General features: G+C 39.3%; 1 protein-coding gene across 5 annotated transcripts in view; it reads right to left on the reverse strand.

Moving 5' to 3' along the window:
- The window catches only part of ptbp3.S (polypyrimidine tract binding protein 3 S homeolog), a 95944-nt gene that overhangs the window by 43150 nt on the left and 32379 nt on the right, over positions 1-20415 (reverse strand). The window contains exon 1 of one of the 5 annotated variants that reach the window (XM_018239966.2): positions 11751-12524. The exons of 3 other annotated variants lie outside the window; for them this stretch is intronic. In XM_018239966.2, coding sequence (XP_018095455.1) covers positions 11751-11757 — 7 coding nt within the window. In that variant the 5' untranslated portion in view covers positions 11758-12524. Of the gene's footprint in view, positions 1-11750; positions 12525-20415 lie in introns of those variants that run through there. One more of the 5 variants, XM_018239963.2, reaches the window with a different exon arrangement.

The raw sequence follows: 20415 nt of genomic DNA on the forward strand, positions 1-20415 counted from the left end.
TTAGTGTAATCTTAGGGGATTTTACCAAAAAGACTTACTTATCCTATAAGAAGGTAAAAATGAAACTTGAAACTTATAAATAAGTAGTATGAATAAATCGTCACAAATTCTGTAACTGACCCCTCAGCAAAGACTCGTTAATCATATTACAAAATCTAAGCACCAATGTTCCCATCTAGCAATGCATGGAAGCTACAGTTTTCTAGCTTGTATTTAATTACTTCATGTCCTGTTGGGACAATATTAGTTAAAGCTGGCCATAGATGCAAAGATTTGATCATACAAATCTTCACTTTGTACGATTTTCGGGCCGTATGTGGAGTGTCCCGACATTTTTCGTGACATGGCGATCGGACGTTCAGTTGATCGGACAGGTTAGAAATTTTCTGTCGGCTACCGACAAAATCTCTGCATGTATATCTGGACGTAACTTTTGTACGATTGCTATCAGGGGCAGAACTTCGTCTGATCTGTTCTTTTACTACTTTATTTGATCTGAATGGTTAGTGGCAGGTCGGGAGATGGCACTGAACGATAGTTCGTCCAATGTGAAGGTAAATCTGCACGTCTATGGCCAACTTAGTCATGAGGCCCTCTACTGCTGTAGTTCAACTATGGCTCTTGCACACCCTTAGTAAATTAAAGTAACGACACCTGGTGCACGAAGGTAGAGGATCGGCCGTCTCACAAACAGTCCAGCGGAAAGAATCCCAAGGCACACAGGATAATTGCAAGCAAGATGCCTTGCGTGTTTATTGCGAAGTGCACTTCGCAATAAACACGCAAGGCAGCTTGCTTGCAATTATCCTGTGTGCCTTGGGATTCTTTCTGCTGCCCTCTATTGCTGACCAGCTTTCAAGAATGCAAAGTCATGTCTCCCAACATGATTCATTCTACGGCACTGAAGTAAAGGGCTAGTGGAAATAGACATATCTACACCACTATATGATCTCTCATAACACTGGCCAGATAATCTTTACAATAGGAGGTTGCTGAAAGCAGTTATGACAAAAAAGAGTCCGGTGCATCCTTCATTTTCAGACTGCAATAGTCTGTTGCTGTAGATAATATCTTAAACCTTAAATTGCCGAGAGAGAATGACAGTATCACCCATGTCTTTCTAGGGTTAATATACAGTACATGCCAAATTGTGAGCCTACAGCAAATTGCAGCTACAACATTTTGTTAGTCCTTAATAAACATTTTACTGTATGTGTATTTAATTTTACTGTATAAGTCATATTCTACAATATTTTTGGTAAGCTTGATGATTTGAGACTTGCATATCATTATAGATAATGTCACATAATTGTTTAGAGCCAAAATCCACAACTGGAAAAGTACAAGGACCATTTAAAATGAAATTTTAAATGTCTGATAAAGAAATATTTAGCATATTTTTATAGAAATAATTTTGTTCACCAGATCAAGTACAAACTAAGCTGCAGTGATCAACTATTCTTCTATTCTTCTATAACACTGTAATTTATTAAAGGAGAAGGAAAGGTTTTAAAACTAAGTAAGCCTTATCAGAAAAGTCCATCTAAATATACCAGTAAACCCCCAAACTAGTGCTGCTCTGAGTTCCCTGTCAAAAGAAACACAGCATTTCTTTCCTTCTATTGTGTACACATGGGCTTCTGTATCAGACTTCCTGTTTTCAGCTTAAACCTCATTGCCCTGGGCAAGAGCATGCTCAGTTTGCTCCTCTTCCCCACCCCCTCCCTTTTCTACTGTAATCTGAGCCCAGAGCAGGGACAGACTCAGGCAGGAAGTGATGTCACACCATGTTAATACTGCAGCTCCTATCCTAAACAAACAGAGAGCTTCTAGAGCTTTTTACTCAGGTATGGTAAAACATTCTACAGAATAAATATAGCATTCTAGCTTGCACTATTGCAGCTAATCTATTGGCAATAAAATGCCTCCGTAGCTTTCCTTCTCCTTTAAGCTGTTTATTCTGAAGTTGTTGCAACTATGAAAGCTAAATAGGAACAAACGTATTTATGTGATAACTAGCAGTAATAGCTGTGGCCTAGTTACGCAATTTTTAAACACAGAGCATGAAACCAATTTGTTCTATCAATATTGTATGCCACATAATCAAAGACAGACTTTTACCACATTCAAAACAATACAAAAACATTGCGACAAAGTTCAAAACAAAACAACATTTTGGTCTAGAAACCAAAACAGAAAAAGAATGAAACAAAACAGCATACAAAAATTCAGCCTTGTATGGCTGCCAGATAAATAACAGGTATTTTCCCTAACATAAGCATGGCTAAGCTCCGAGTTTAATCGAAGGCATTTATTTGTAGAAGAGACAGATGGAATACAGAGAACACATATAGCTTCAGCAATATAGATAAGACCTTAGACTTTAGAAAATGTTACAAAAACCGAACAAACAATATAGCAGGTAAACTACCGTACATTTCTGCCTGGTTCTACTAATATTAGATTAGTTTTGCATTTCTTGTTCTTTATTAGGGGGATATTATATATATATATATATATATATATATATATATATATATATATATATATATATATATATATATATATATATATATATATATATAAATAACCCATTATCAATATATTTAAGACAGCGACATTTTGTGCATACTGCTACTAAAAAATGCCTTACCCTTTAAACAAAACAGGGATTGTTTGTCCATATATTGCAATATATTTAAGCCAAGCCAAGTATGGAGGTTTACTTTGAAAGCAGCAAGTAAGTTGCAGGTAAAACCTAGTCCCTTTGTAAAATGTATAATGAAGCAATAGAATTCTTAATGAATCAGATAAAATTGAGCATAGGACTGGCCAGATATGGGATGACTTTGACGTAGTTGGCCAGCTTAAATATATTGCAATATATGGACAAACATATATGTATACATACATACATACATCCATACATGGATAGGAATGTCCACAAATGTACCTGTAACAAAAAAAAGTGTTAAAACAAACTGCCAAAGATTTGGCATTTGATCATTTACAACAGGTCTAAGAGACACCATCCACCTACAGCTAATAAAAAAAGAGTAACACAAAACAATGCAGATCATATACAGCTTTTTTTTCTAATTGTTGAAGAGTGATTTCACTACAGCTGTAACAACAAAGTGTGGATCAGAAATGTAGCACCAGTTCAAAGCCATTTGTACTGCCTCTGTGAATTCTAGCATTGCCCAATTAGTTTTACAGGGTTGATCTGAATTGTTCGATGTGCTGTTTAGCAGGCAGGACTAGGCTCTTTTAACTTGACCTTAAATTCTGCCAGTTATATGTAAAGTGTAGTTTGCAGGCTCGTCTTGAAATTATTTTTTTAGACAACTTGAGGGTTTTGAGCAGTTTGTTTTTCTATAAAAAGAGTAATGTGCTGTAGTGGTAATACATTAGTCCTTCATCTACAGGTTTCTGCACGCTTACTATCCACATTGTGCAAAATTCACATAAGTCAGTATAGAAATCCTCTGTTGAATGCAAATGACCATTTATTGGTGCATCTCACGTGTTTTTGGAATAATTATCTTGATGGAGTGATAAAAAGGGATCGCTTAAAAAAAGTGAGTTGTCCCATGCACTAATTAAAGGTAATATGAGTCACTGGATGTCCATTTGGTTTTCATACTGATGCTTGTAGCATTTGCTTTTCTGCCGTGCCTCTACTCTTTCAAAAATATAAAATACTATCCATGAACAGCTAGATTTCTACAGTGAAATCTTCTGGTTGGCGTGATAAGTGTGGACCTGGCAATCAGATACCTGTTTCGGGTGAAGACACACAGTCATTGCAGTGAGATGCTGCTAAGGTGACTAAGCAGGCCAGGTTAGTGCACAAGTCACTGCATCGAGTTGCAGGACATTTGCGTTCAGTTGGCGATCAGCTGTTTCAATTCATTTCAAAATCTACTACGTGTCTTTGCCCTTAACATTCTGTTCTGCAGCTTTCACGTTCAGTAAATAGTTCAAAACAAAAAATAAAATCCAACAGTAAAATGTCTCAGAATACCAGTCTACAGCATACTTATTTTCAAGTTACACTGCCCCTTTACAGTACAAATTAAACCAGGAAAGAATTCTAGGAAGATTCTTCTTATATGTGTCACACAAGTTGAAGATATCACAAATCATCCAATGCATATATGTATATATGGGTGCTGCTATACTGTTGCTTAGTAGAACAGTATAGAACAGTTAAAGGAGAAATCAACCTGTGGTCAGCTTACAGAGGATGCGGAAGATGGATGCGTGGAACTTCTTTAAAGAATCTGCGACGAAGGGTAAGTATGGAGTATGAGGCATTTCCCTGGGGGGGGGGGTAGTTAGCCTGGGGGGAGAAGGGAGGGGGGGGGGGGTCTACGTGGGGTGGGGGTACGGGTTTTTTTGCCCACAGGTTGAATTCTCCATTAAAGGGATACTGTCATGGGAAAACATGTTTTTTTCAAAATGCATCAGTTAATAGCAGACTTCTGCACTGAAAGCCCTACCATGATTTTTTCTAAACCAGTATAACATTTTGCAAAAATCTGAGAAATTAACTTTTTTTCCCACTTGCACTCGTGCAGTGAGGGATTTTAATTTTTCATACACATACTAGTTATTGGGACAAAATTGTTCTCAACTCATGTGGGATTGAAATATGGGATTTTCCATCAGAAGTATTTTCAACTTCAAATGAAAATTTCTAATCCATTTTGGGCAAGATCATTTTTATCCACATAGGTATTAAAATATTTATAGAAATACTTTGTGCAAGCTACCATACTCTCTCAACAGAGCTACCAGTTATACCTCATTTGCATAATCTAGTGGGATCAATATCTGGAAAAAAAACTTAATTAACTCTCAGAAACAAAGGTAACTGGTTTAATCAGCAATATTTTAATGCAGTTGATTAACAGCACACCAGTCAAACCATGAACTGCGTGGGTTCTGCAGGCTTTCCGTTTGGCCGATTAGGTCCTTGCAGTACAGTGAAAATTTGAACAGAGCCTAACACACTCACATTTATATGCAGTTGGGGAGCTTACCCCATTCAACATGCATATAAATACATGTGTGTGGTTCTGATCACATTTTCACTGTTAATAAACAATATTACACACACAAACAATGATTTTTTCTATAACTGTGTTCATCAGTGAGTCAGTGGGGGTAATTTATCAATACTGGACAAATTTGCCCATGGGCAGTAACCCATAACAACCAAATTGCTGCATTCACTGCTTTAAAAAGCCAATCACTGATTGGTTGCTATGGGTAACTGCCCATGGGCAAATTTGCCCAGTGTTAATAAATAAGCCCTACTGTGTCATTATCATGTTCTTGCTACTGTCGTGTCACAATGATACACCCATCATGTCTGACGTTTAGCATTATTTACTTAACATATTACATCTGCTGATGTGCACTGTCTTGTCCTGTCTCTGCACTGTGCTGACCTGTCTTGCAGGAGTTGCATATTTTTGCACTTCTTGTCTGTTGTCCGGTACATCTATTTATTATTACTCTTTATTATTATTATTTATTATTATACATCTATGTTGTGTTGTGTAGCACCATGGTCCTAGAGGAACGTTGCTTTGTTTCACTGTGTACTGTACAAACGTATATGGATGAAATGACAATAAACTCACTCTTGATATGTAACAAGATGGATGTATACAGAAAACACTTGACTGCGTGCAAATGCATATACATTTTTCAATCTGAAAGTGCCAGTAAAGCAATGATGAACTCTGGTGCAGCACAGAAGCATAAGCTAAAACATCCTCCTATATAAAAATGGCCTATTTTGTAGCAACCTTTATAGCTGCTTCAGTTTTTTTCAGATAGAACTATAAAGGCATTTATTTTACTTTTAAATTACCCTAGCATTTTCAAAATAGGCAAAACATGGTAAAATGAAATAGATTCTTAAGAATCTTAAGAAAACACAAAAGCTAAATTCAAATAATTAAACATAAGAAAGCCTCTCAAGCGACAAAATTCTTGATTTGCTAATGCATAAAAAAGTAATAAAAGGAAAATTCTAGTCAAGAGTAGAAGCTGCATATTTTGGCTTGCAGGCAAACAGAGGGGTCTCTGGACTCAAGAAGACCGGTTTGAAAAATTAGCAAAGCCAATAAAACACAATCCTGCTTTAGAGTTGTTTTCTGTTTGGTGTCAAATGTCCCTTTCTAAAACAACCCCCATCACTGCTGGGCAGAAGACTAAAATTTACTAAATTTAGGGCAAGACATACCCAAAGGGTATCTCAAAAGGACATTGTGCAACTGATGGCATAAGCCCAAGTTGAAAAAAAAAATCACCTAATGCAATCAACTTTGAAAATATTTACAACGAGCTGCTAGGCTATAAGCCAGGTTTTTTGTAACTCACTGTTAAATATTTTGAGGCTTGACACATCTATTTGACAGTGAGAGAGAGCAGTCTGTGAAAGTACAGACTCTTTGCATTTCTGAAATTTGTTGAGGGAAAACACCATTTTGGGAGAGATTTCCTTTACATACAACTTTCCTATGTTTTAGATGATGAAAGAAGAGGGGCGCTATTTTAAACAAGGGGGTATATTGCCCCAAGCAATATCTGTCTGGCAATTATATTCTTTGAACTCCTGGCTCTGACTCCTGAAACAAGGTACCAGAAGCCAGCTTATTAAAAGTGCTGGAGAAGAACTGGTTTTGGCTACATTGTTTCCAGAGTAAGACCAAGAGAACTAAAGGGGAAACCAAATACTGCTTACAATTGCAGGAGATAGCCAGGGAGGAGAAATCGAGCGCCGCACGATGGATCATTGCCCTGTCGCCTTTTCTGAAGAGGAGCGCATGCGTAGTATCAGTAAGTTATTTCTTAATAAAGACTGCAAATTTAAAGTTAAATGTGTCTTGGTGGGTTCTTTTTTCGTTATGTACAAACAAATTTTTTTAAAAAAATGTTTTTATGTTACTGGGTATGACATCAAATTGAGAGGGAGTGGTTTACCTATTGAAGTGCCCATTTGGACTCTGTTATGTGGGGCAGACATCCAGGGCATTTAAGACAACGCTAAATGAACACAAAAGTGTTATAAGAAATTTCAAACCAGAAGTGAAAGAGGAAGGTAGTGAGATTGGCTGAAAAAAAGAAACAAAGAGAGGTTCAAAAAAGAGAGACCTTATTGGCCAAACATTTTTTCGAAGTAAAACACAACATTTGTCAACTAAGATTCTCGAGGTGGTAAACAAAGATGCAGGAAAAGATAATAAAAGGTCTTTATTAAGACCTGAGGCCTTTTGGATATGGAAACTGAAAACGCTCTGGCCAAAAGGTCTCAATGAAAATTTTAGCTTCACATGTTTTCTTTAAATCTAAAAAATGTATACTGATCATCCCTTCAAGGCGTGCAAAAGTTATATCCAATCAAATGGCAAGGTTACAAGAACACCCTTGCCCAATTTGGTGGACAACATACAGTAGAGGGAAAATCAAATTGTCCAGTCAATGGGCCAACATTGCAACCATAGACCACATCCATGTTCCAATGCAGGAGTTGCATACTGTTCTGCATTGCAAACAATATCTTACAGGTGCCAGATTTTATATCAGTCAGAAAGGGTGATTTTGAGCCCATAAAATTGCCAGCTGGCTGCCAACCTAGATAGAAGTGATCAGTGACACAGCCAAACTTAAACTGGCACAAAAGACCCAGAGAACAAGAGACTTGTCCAAATCGCAAAAGGGTTGTAGGCAATATACCCTCTACATCAGGGGTCCCCTGACTTTTGAACTCGCGAGCAGAAGAAAAAGGAGTTGGGGAGCAACATATGCATGAAAAATGTTCCTGGCTGCGAAATCAGGGCTGTGATTAGTCATTTAGTAGCCCCTATGTGGTTTGTCAACCTCCATTAAGGCTATGTTTGGCAGCGCACTTGGTTTTTATGCAACCAAAACTAGCCTCCAAGCCTGGAATTCAAAAATAAGACCTGCTTTGAGCCCACTGGAAGCAACATCCAAGGGGTTGGAGAGCAACATGTTGCTCACAAGCTACTGGTTGGGGATCACTGCTCTAAGTAAACAAAGATGTTGAAGCCAGCACACACAACAAATTGTGTTGCAAGCAAAGAATTTTGTGTGAAAACACAAAATTTTGCATTTATTCTGACCTGAGCATACAGTTTTTAAAAATTTGCAGTGTAAAATGTGTGCACAAAGTTTTTTTCCCACAGTGGGAATTAGAGGGAACATTTGTTGTAGGAGTCAACGCAAGACATCATGCCAAGTGCTTTGACTTGTGTTTAGGATTTCCAATACTTTACAATGAAAGTAAGCACAGAAGACACAAGCACAGCAATGTTACGATTTAAAACCTTTGTATAAAAAAAATTGCTATCTATCCACCAAAATCACATACTTCACTCTCAGTGTTCAGTCTAACCAATTTCACACAAGCAAAAATCTGAAGCCCTGCCCCTTTAGTTTACGGAGGTGGTCCCCTTCTTTGACTGTCAAGTTAGTTGGCCAAAAACGTCTTTACTAAGCATGCCAGGAATGTAATTTTTGCAAGCTCAAGTCTGTCAGTAATGCAGAGGCAAGCCTGCCCAATGTACACATGGGCAGATCTGAATTTCTTGGTTGAAATTTCACACAAGCCGACACACTCCGCTAAGCTCAGGCGTGTCTCTGCAAGTACAGTGTCACCATGTGTGCAGTGAGCCTCCACACCACTGGTTCTTTTTGATGTGTACACACTTATTTTTGAAATTGCTACTATTTAAAATCGCTGTCTTCTGGGCTGGGATACCAGGAAAAGACATGGTGGGTCCCTCTGACCAAAGCCCACTCCATACTCTTTGGGCACTACACACCCATAAGACACTGGTCTTGAACAATAAATGCTCTGATCCACTGATGTGGGTTACTGGACTGAGCAAATTTTGAACCATGCAGCATTGCAACACCCATAGACTATATGAACATTTGAAGCAATAGGGTAATGGATACCAGGATCTAGTCATATGTATAAGAGCTTTCATTTTAAGTCTATGGCTAATATCACACAATGCATTTTCTCCACCAGCAGAGAAAATGCTGAAGCTGGCCGTTGTAGGTATTAAAAGGCCACACATATGTGCATTTTCTACCCAAAATCTAGCCTGTGTGCACGGTGACATAAAAATTTAATTCATGGCTATTAATACAAACACAGGGTGCAAGATATCCGCAGAAAGAGAATGCATTGTGTGCATCATGTGTGAGGTTTTAAGTGAAAAATAAAAAATAAAAATAAAAATATATATATATATATATATATATATATATATATATATATATATATATATATATATATATATATATATATATTCAACAGCTTTCAGTTTTATATCGATTTATCTCTGCAATGCAAATAGCTCACCAGATGCAATACAAAGTAATATTTTAATCAACATTAAATTGATGACAAATAAATGAAAGTAAATAGGTACTGTAACCTAAATAATACAACTAGAATTATTTTAAACACACTGGTGAGTACATAATTTACTGATTAATAAACCAAAAGTGTGTTTACTTCGAATGAATACACAAATAAATGAAACAACTGAAAAGTATGCCACTCAAAGGCATTTGCATTCACTAGCTCCCAGTCTGCAGTAAGTACACAGTAAACAGCTGTAAACAATAAGTGTATTGCTTCCCTTTGCATGACTTATCTGAAGATAGAAAGACATAAAATGTGTTACACACGCTGCAAACATATTTAGAGAACTAAACATTCCCCTCAAAATATCTGCAATCTTTTATAAATGTATTTTCCTTGAAATGTAACAAATCTTTTATGAAGCAGATTATGTATGCAGGAAACAGGTTTTTCCCCCTTGCTTTGCCACGTACAAAAATTCATTGTAGCTAACTAATTATGACAGAAGCTTAGCATAGGTCTCTTTAAGACAGAAAATTCTAAACATTTAAAGACTTTTACAGGCAACATTTAATACATGCCTAGATTGCCACAATCCACTTCCTTCCACTGGCCTATGAAGTACAGTCATGTAGTCTACAGGGACAGTCACAAGTGTGTTATATTTGTGTAACATAAGCAATTCAGATGCAGCAAAAACTCCTCGAAAATTCCCAAATGTTTTGGTTCTTTGCAGGCAGTGTGAAGACTAAACAACTTGAATTAACACTTTACAAGTATCTCAGCTACACTAGGTTAATACCTGCTGAGACCTGACTGTGTCTAGCCAGCACACTGAAGGCGGAAGAGAAGATAAAAAAAAAAAAAAACAGAGCTTGTGGCATGTCATGAACATACATGCTCCACCCTTAACGTCGCCTATGAAACCAAGGCCTTATCAACCTTAAGCACAACCAAATCAGAGCACACTTCCTTGATCTGCACATTTGCCTTTGTGATTACCACAATTACTTTCTTTTGGATTTGCAACACACTAACTGTTGTTATTCAAACTATGTATCAATTATATATCAATACCAACAACCAAGGCAAGATTTTGTATTACAGATATGAAGCATGGGAAGTCAGGCATAAGAAACAAAGTGTAATGGGTGTGTTTGTCAGCAAGTTTTACTAAGCTGTTAAAAAGCAGAACTTAATTACTCCACCCATTTCTAACTTGCAATCATGTTTTTAAAAGCTTGGGCAAAGTTTCAATTCAGTATTACATACAGCTGTACATTTATATTTTTATCTCCATTTTCATTAAAAAGTTGCTAGCTTACGTGGATAAATAATGCTACCTATAAAGTTAAAGGGATTCCATTTAAGTACACAAACATTCTAAATATAGTTTACTTGCATGTGAAGATGAACCATACATATTTTAATTCTATATATGACAGAGCTTCTGCAAGTGTAGACGTAGGGAATACACTATGATGAATTAAAGCCAAAAAAAAAGGAACAGTAAGTAGCAGAGTCTATTCACACTCATTTTGTTTCATTATATTTGCACTTTTTCTTTAAAGGGACACATTAAGTCACAAAATAAGTATTATAAACTATTTCCAGCATAGTTTTGGCACAAATACTGGCAGTTTCATTCTCATTCGTTTTCCCCAGTAAGCCTATTTAAGAAAAAGTCATGAAGTTACATGTTTCTTTTCAGGGAAAATTAGATCTATAGATCAGAGAGGCTACACAAACAAACGTATAAGTACTAATTTACATGGGAGGCTGCTAGTAAACACCCCATAAAAAATGTCTGTCTACCAAAATGGTAAATTGAGTAAAAATACAAGGCGTTTGTTTTGTCAGCAGACAAACTTGAAAACTCAAAAGGAATATCAAATAGTGATCAGCCAGTTGCTAAAATATTCTAAAAGCCTTCTATCAGGGCATCGAGGGAGTTGTAGTTAAACAATATCTGAAGATCTGGCATCAGTGGTAAACATCTATAAGAAACTTGCATGGAAACAACTTGAAACAAACCCCTGTAGAATATGTGTGCATGTGTATACATGTACATAGCCAGTGGAACTTGAAAAACCTGAGCAATGTCTTTTTTGTCCTGAAAATATAATGCAGAATCATGGAGGCTTCCTCATGACCAGAAAGTGAAAATCAACTGCGAAAGCCCCGAGAACAAAAAGTGTGAAAGAGAAGGGAGTCCAGTGAAGGGGCTCAGTCACTTTGATGGTTAAACGCCCCCCAAAAGTAGGAAGCGTGGCAACCCCTGCCTGCCCCATCACCCCCCCCCCCAAAAAAAAGGCTCTGCCAGGGTTAATACCTTTCATAAGCTGGGCACTGCTTCAGACGAGAGGCTGGAGAAGACTATGGCAAAAAGGCAGCAGCGGCATCAGGGGTGGCAGCAAGATGAGCCGCGGGCCAGCAGGGTGCTCAGCAGGGTGCTCAGTGAGGCAGGCGGTAGAGTCAATACGAGTTGCCATGTATAGGCCTCTAGCATGAGAAGCAGATTTTAGAGAGAGAGAAGGAGAGGCAGACAGGACCGGAGGGAAGCAGTAGAGAAAAGAGGAAGCAGTGGGAGCTGCACGCAGTAGATAAACAAATTACCCTGACACAAAAGAGGGCTGTCATTGCAAGCACACAGCGCAGATGAATGGGGAGCTTGCAAGAGCAGGCGAGAGAGGGGAGGGACGGAAAACACACACTCTCTCTCTCTCTCTCTTCTCAACAGGTTGGTCGTGCCTCGCTCAAATGGCTTGCCGATGCCTGGGCCTGCCCGTCTCCCTCCCTACTAGGCCGGCCCCACAAATCAATTATTGAAGGGAACCTCATCATCCTGTAATCAGATCTGTGACGCACTGGCAAAAGGCAGAGCCACTTTGTAACTGGCTCGGACGGCAAAATTCTCCTGATCTTCAGAGCTGTGGCCCTTCTCTTCCTATAACTGCACAGTGTCTGTGCCCTCTACAACATATGCCTGTTTTAAATTAAGCCACAAAAACTTTCTATACCATTTTTTAATCGCAACATTTTTAGGACTACCCTGACTGATATTTTATTTTTTTGGCCTATGCCAGGGGTGCTCACATCTTACCAATGTGGGGTCTACACAGGCCCAAATTTGTGGAAAGACCAGGGCCTAAGGTGGCATGCTGCCCAATCACATCGGTTCAGAAACAATGGGGATGCGCAGGAGATACAATAGTTTTTTAAATGTCCCGCGAAAAAATGGGGGGGACGGGGGAATGACCGGCAGCGGGCCCAGGGGTGCCCACTATGTAAATCCAGCCCTGTGTCTACCTTGGGGAGCTAAATAAATATGACTGCTGCTGTCTCAGCCGATGCCATATATTGATCAACTAAAATGGTTCTTATTTATTTTTGTCCTGTCTTAGCAAAATATCCAATATACCAATTAGGGAGAGCTCCAATCCTACTACATTACAAGCCCTTTAAGATAAACAGGCATAAATCTTACGCCGCTCACCCTGTGAGTGGGTGGGTGCAGCTGCCCGGACCTACCCGACGCTTAAAATTCAACTTCACAGTTCAGTACGCATTTGATGTTAACAGTTCACTCACCGCTCCACCTCTCTGGTCTAGGTGCAGCACCCCGAACCAGCAACTTGGGGAGACTTCACAGAGAACATGATTCCCTTGCAGCCTCCAACCCAGTAGGGAAAGAATCTGTTTATCAAAGGTCTGGGACCTTCAACCGCATATCGGTAGAGGTGATGGCAGGCAATTATGGTAAGGACATAGTGTCCTAAGTGCTGAGGTGGCACTTGCTTAAGAGAAGCAAGCCATGGGAAATCCCTTTTAAGGGTACTTGGGATCATGGGATATGGTTAAAAGCTTCCAAATACATATCTAAACTTAGAGAAATTGGAAGCACTCGCCCTACAAACTTGGGTAATTGAGACCAGACATCTCAATCCATCAGAACCAGCTCCAACAGCACCATCACCTTACTCTGGTATATACCCAATGACAACTAATTGTAGGGGAGAACTAGAATCTGAGGAGGAAGCAGCAGAGGAGGAAAAGAAAGGTCAAGAAAGTACTTTAGAGACAACCGGATGGTTAATTGTCCTTGGCAACCATCTGCTTACTAAAGCCACAGTTTCACCTAGGATCACAGACTACAGAAACTAGAGAGTAAGAAGGAGGAGGCTTCAGAACTTAAAAGGATCTTTCAGGATGTTCCTCATCCTCTCAGCAATCCTCACTAATTTGTGCAGGAACTTGTATTTGTCCATGCCTTACACAACCTGAATGGTAGCAACATGCTAGCATTACTTCCACACGTTTGTGGTCCAGGGGATTACCAACACCAAAATACTTGGGATACTGATCCTGCCGGGCCTGCAGAAGTAGGGAACCACTTAACCACAACTATTTTCCCTGAAGCCTCTTGTAAAACAGTTTTTAAAATATCATAAGGTGCCCAAGAGTCAGTTATCCAATTTGCTGCCAGATTAAAAGATCAGGTCACTGCCTGTGGTGGACCTGCTTCCCTTGCAGATCCAGGACAAAAAGTTTTAATCGTTACAGCATTTGTGTCACGATGACTAAAGAACCTTAAAGACAAAGTATTCACAAACAATCAATGCTCTTGCTGTGTGCAAAACACTTGAAGTAATTGCCCTTGCCACAAGCTTTGAGCACTATGAGTCAAAACCCAGCAAGTAATGTTAGTTCAGCAAGCTCACCAATCAAACTACAACAGGAACAATTATAGGAACAACATGAGACCAAATAGAACAGACAACAAAAATAACAGAAGTGGCAACAATGGCGTAAATGGCAAGAACTTCACTTGTTACAATTGCAATAAACCAGGTCACTAAGCTCGTGACTGACAAGGCCTTAAGAAAGTCTTTTCCTCAGCAAGTAATTCTGCCTCTCCCTGCAGTGAGTCTGCCCTCGTGAACTTCGACTGAAGGTGCGAGGCAGCTCCAGTACCATTTTTCACCAGCAACCCACAAAGGTAGCTGTCATTAAAGGGCATGTAATGGCAAAAAAAAAAAGAAAATACAATTTTAACTTTTTTAATACAAAAGAAACCTATCTCCAGTATACTTTAATTAAAAAATGTGTATTTTTAAGAAACCTGACTTTATGCAGTGAAATTCCCCCTTTCATTTACTGCTGTTAATAGAAATTGTCAGACGGTCCCTAACTGCTCTGCAGGCAAAAATTGTCAGACGGTCCCTAACTGCTCTGCAGGGAAACAATCATACTTATGAACAGCAGGGGGAGCACCCACCTTACTTCCCAGCCATGCAGAACTCAAGCAGTTTTTTTTTCCCTGTAGAGCAGTCGTGACGGTGTAGAGATTTGTATTGGATTTTATGTTGGCTTTACAACCCCTTTACTGTTTCCAACCCCAGCTGCAGGGACAAAGATCATGGAGTCAGATTTAAACAGATATACTGTGATTCTATTTGGAGGATTATTTTGCTGCAGCCAATGGTTCTGCAGACTTGGAGAAAGTTTGTATTAAACAATACAAAAACTATAAAATCCACATAAGATTCCATGACAACACAGGACCTAGTGCAGTCTGTCTATTCTGATTATTAATCAGTTTTGCTGTATCGGCTTCTGACAGATATTATTTGACTTGTGCTCTTTTGATAATTTATGACGATCCCTAAGCAGCCCAGACCACAGTGAGCATGTGCACAGTCTTGGTCTTGCAAAGATGTTTAACAAAGTTACAAGATTGTGACCCCCTGTGGCCAACTTTGAAAGTATAAATCATTTTTTTATTAGGCTTGTGGTGCAGTAAGTTCATGTTTATGTTTAGTATACAAAATAAAGCATTTCTAGCCTTATTCGACCCTTATTCTATTTTATACTTTACTTCCCCTTTAAATATCAGGCACATACTGGATCTTCTGACCCCATACCACAAGAAAATGCTCATGCAGCAGCTAAACAAGCAGCTCTGCATGGTAAGATTTTCAAAGCATTTGTTGTAAAAGAACCTGCTCAACCTGTTAACGCTAGTGCTGTTTTATCAGCCCTTCGGTAAGGAAGTTGGCCTGAGGAGAAGGAACAATGGCTTAAAGCTGGATGTACAGCTACACAAGATGGTCAGTTTGGCACCTTCACGATCATCCCATTGCACTACATGCTCTCTTGCCATATTTGGCAGCTGTTGCACACGCCCGTTCCCATGATTCAAAAGGGAGGATGTGTGACACAGTCTCAAAATTGTGGTTTGCTCCAGGATTCACATCAATTGCAGCCAAAGACACACGAGTGTCTTATTTGTGCACAACATAATCCAGGTAAAACTGTTCCAACACCTGTTAAACATTTTCTCAAAGCAATGTATCCATTCCAGATGTTGCAGATAGATTATATTCAGTGGAATATGCACTGTGTTGACCAATTCGCTGGTTGGCCTTAAGCATGGACAATTGCTAAGGCTTCAGCCGAAGCCACAGCTAAGAAGCTGTTAGCAGAGATTGTGTGCAGATATGGACTGCCCGAGATACTGTCCTCAGATCAAGGTACACATTTCACAGGACAGATAATGAAATTGCATGTCCTATGAAAAAGACATTTGGATACATCAAGCACTGCATATGCCATAACAACCCCAAGCTAGTGGGAACTGGAAAGGTTAAATGACATAATTAAAATTAGACTCAACAAAGTGTGTGAAAAGGGCCTGATGCCCTTAGCCTAGTTCTCATGTCTATTACACTCCAAAGCCTAACTAAACTCACACAGCATGAGATACTTTTTGGGAGACCAGCACACATGGCCCAATACTTTCCTCCTACTGATCTGCTATGCATGAACAATGGAAGCTTAACTCAATATGCTATTCAGTTACATAAGGAACTGACCAAATTGCATCCAGGGTCACATACCCTTATTCCAGGAGCCATGCTAGGACCGCCAGTCATGCTAAGTGTTTTTCATTACAGATACTGCAGTGAAAGTGGAGGGGAAGCCCACGTTTCACAGTGCAAGAAGACTCATTTTCAACAGGTTGTGTCGGTCCGGGAATAGTGGGACATAATAACACTTGTTTTTCCTGCACCACCTAAATCCCAGGGACCTCAGTGTGTACAGTGCTAAGGCATTAAGGTCCCCTTGCATGCAGATCACGCTCCAGAACAACACTCTGAAGTGTTGTCACTTGAATCACTTAACTAAACTGCTGCACATCTGTGTTGCATGGAGTCGACCAACTTCCACATTTCTTGGTTTTGCCTTAGAAACAGCATTATTTAAGTTACCCCACACGTTTTCTATTGGACTAAAGTCCGGGGACTAGGCTAGCCACTCCACAATGTCAATCTTTTTAGTCTGGTACCAAGATGTTGCTGGTTTACTGGTGCATTTCAAGGGCATTCCTATTTGGCATAAGGCAACATGACCTCTTCAAGTATTTTGATGTATTGAAACTGATCCACGATCCCTGTATGAGAAATATCCTCATATCATGATGCTTGTGCCACTATTCTTCACTGTCTTCACAGTGTACTGTGGCTTAAATTCAGTCTGACAAACTGTCTGCGGCCCCTAGACCCAAAAAGAGCATTGTTGCTTTTATCAGTCCACAAAATTAGATACAGTTCTGGAGTGGGAATAAAAAATAGGCCCTGGAATTAAGAGTACACAGAGGCCCAAACAACCCCCACCAGCCCAATAAATAGTAACTTTGCATGGCATCTTACAGCAGCCCCTGTGGCATTTGAAAGAATCCACAGATTGCCAGTTGGGGCCTGGATAGATAAATGGAATAATGGAAATAAATTGGTTATTACTGTGGATATACATGTTTGAGGCAACAGGGAAGGGAGCCCAAGACCCACTTTTTTTTTTTTTTTACCAGGACTTCTATTTATGGTAAATAAAAAAACAACTATGAGTTTATGTCAAAAAAGGGGTATATATTCCCTTTAAGATGCTGTCCCAGAATTACATGATTTGAAAGGAATATCACTTCAAGTGATAGTTGCCGATAGTTGCCGAAAGGTGGCTTTTGATATGGTGAACAAACATGGGTACCACAGGCCTTACTATTTTCTAGTTGTGTAAAGGAGAAGAAAAGGTGAGACTGAACAACCAAGTTAGGTTGGCTTGGAATGGATGAAGATATAAGTAGAATTTTCTAGACATATCTTTCCTTTACCTAGATTTATTTCCATAAATTAACATTTTTAAACATCTTTATAGCAATTGAGTAATGTGGTAAACGGTACATTCCATCAAAACCCAGTAGTAATGCACTCTTGGGAGTGTAATGCCAAGCTTACCTCCCAAGTGCAGTTTGCCTGGATTTTAGTCCTGAAGAACACACAAAGGTGACAAAAATACTAGAATGAGGTTTACATATTTCCATACCTCCATAATTCATGGACCTGAAAATTGGTACTGCTACTGCCAGGGGTAGGAAAGGTTTAAAGCAGATCAGGAGCATTTCTGGTTGTAACTGTATGTTTTAAGTGTAGCGCTTAGGCCTAAAACATGTTGATCCAATTGGGCATGTAACATTTATCGGGCTGTATTGTTTTTGTACTTGTGGTATCATTAGGGGCTCAATATATTTGTGTTATATGTTATCCATGCTCCTTTCCTTATTACCTCTGGACAATCAAGACAATATTTAACCTCAGTGTTATATTCCATACCCGCACCTCATCCATAGGCTTCAACTCCTGCATGTGAAATTTATGCTGCTTCTAAACACAAGCTTATAGAAACAACTGTAAAATTCAGTTGCCCGTGATCACACAGCTTGGTAATAACTTTATATTGCATCGCTTCTAATTAGAATGTTGTTGCACAAATCACCTTTCCATGCTGCGGTGACTTTAGTTTGCCACATTATGCGATGCTTCCAACCTGACCGTATTGTTTCCAACTGAATGGGTAAAGCACTCCAGATATGATTGACTCAGTGTTGTCATTCATCTCGAAACCAAGCAGATGGTTTCTGTTTATATAGAAAGACAGGTGCAAGACTGTTCAAAAGCAAAGAAATAATCTTGCAGAGACAATGTTTCATCCAACCTTGTCAATAGTATCTTTTGAAAAGAGAAACAATGTAAATCCTATACCACTTTCTGCCTTTTGCAAGTGGTCTTGCAGACAGAGGAAAACTTTTAGCATACGACAGGGAAAGCATTTTTATCTTAGCAGTATATTATCTTTGTTATCATGCAACAAATATGTAGTCTTACTACAATTCTCAGCTGTACTTTACATCTGGTAGACTAAGTGATATATGCAAAGTGGACTAACTACAGTACATGGCGCTCCAGTGACAAATTTGGGCCCTGTCCCCTTCATTGTAATTCTGCAGCAGCCATGCAGTCAGTTAACCCAATCCCTTTATCTATTATTGTGCCTTAATCACTTAAAGGGATACTGTTGCTGGAAAACGTTTTTCTCAAAATACATCCATTAATAGTGCTGCTCCAGCAGAATTCTGCACTAAATCCATTTTTTAAAAAAACAAACAGATTTTTTTTCAATTTAATTTTGAAATTTGACATGGGGCTAGACATATTGTCAGTTTCCCAGGTGTCCTCAGGTCATGCAACTAGTGCTCTGTCAAACTTCAGTCACTCTTTCCCTCCCCAGCAGCCTATCAAAAAGAACAATGAGAATCAGATAGCAGCTACCTGACACCTCTGCTCAGGGTTGCTCCTGCCATGAGGCAAGGTGAGAACATTGCCTCAGGGGGTAGCAACTGGTCAGTTACAAGGGGCAGCAAAAAGCAGTCTCTTGTATCTTTAAAACCCACAAATTCAGCTCCAATAGTGCAGAGAGTGCCATTATGCTCATTGCACTAGCGATGCCCCCCCTTGACCCACGCCGATGCTGATGTTTTGAGCGGGGGCCGAGAGGGTGGCATCGGGGCCTCAGGCAGCAGCAACCCCAGCATCACCACACCTTTTTTTAAAGGACTTGTTTGCATTGCTAAAGGTGGTACCTAGTGCTAGTCCTGACAACAGCTAAACATGAAACAGGACAACCATTCAAGCACAGGATAGACATTGTATACAGCGAAGCTCATCTGTTATCTGCTGTGTATCCTGTGCCTTTTCTCCTCTTTCAGCTTTGAATGGCTGCACCCATGGCTACACTGCAGCTTCTTCATATAAACTATAGTAGTGTTTCTGATGCAAACACTCCAGTTTTACCAGTTCAATGCAATACTACATTATATTTTCATTAATTTAACACACTTTTTTTGGTGTTACTGTTCCTTTAAGATGCTTTTCCCATAGTCTGTCAGGTCAATCACCAGAGTGAATAGGGGATGTAAAGGTTTTCCTGGGAAGCTCCTTCCATCCAGCTGTCAGTACAGTTATAAATTGTCCAAGTTCCCAATAAGCAGCATGCAAATCAGCATCTTATTGAAGGTACTGTCTACATCTTATGTGTAAAGAGGAAAGCTTGACTATTTGTTTGTTTGCATGTTATATATGGGTTCGGACAAAGTGAAACTTCTAAGCAAGAGCAGCAGGTACTTTTGGTTTTATATTAAAAAAAACCATGAGGTACCTGTGTGCATATCCCAGGGCCCCATATCATTTTGTTGCATTTGGACACAAAATGAAGATGCCACCCTCTCATTAGGGATGAGCTCAACAACTACTTTTTAGTCACAGAAATGTGAAAGGAGAAAACAGAGCCTGGACATGCTGTCTATTTGACCAAGTATTCAAAATCCTGGGCGATAAGTTCTGCTAAACTAAAAATCTCTCCTTTTTATAAACTAGCTGACTAGAGCAGCAGATGGTCGCTGTAACACCATTTTTCCCACCATTAAATGGTGGTAAGATTATGCAATGTTATCCAAATATCAAAAGAAAACCTGCTACAGAGGTATGTCTTATTTCTCCCGAAAGCCTTCCTGTTAGTTGCAGATATGTGTTATAATATTCACCCAATATTACAGCTTCATTTTATGGTCAGGATTTTTCCTTGCAAAAGAATCTGAGGCTGCA

This window comes from Xenopus laevis, chromosome 1S (genome assembly GCF_017654675.1).
Source record: "Xenopus laevis strain J_2021 chromosome 1S, Xenopus_laevis_v10.1, whole genome shotgun sequence".
NCBI classification, from domain to species: domain Eukaryota; kingdom Metazoa; phylum Chordata; class Amphibia; order Anura; family Pipidae; genus Xenopus; species Xenopus laevis.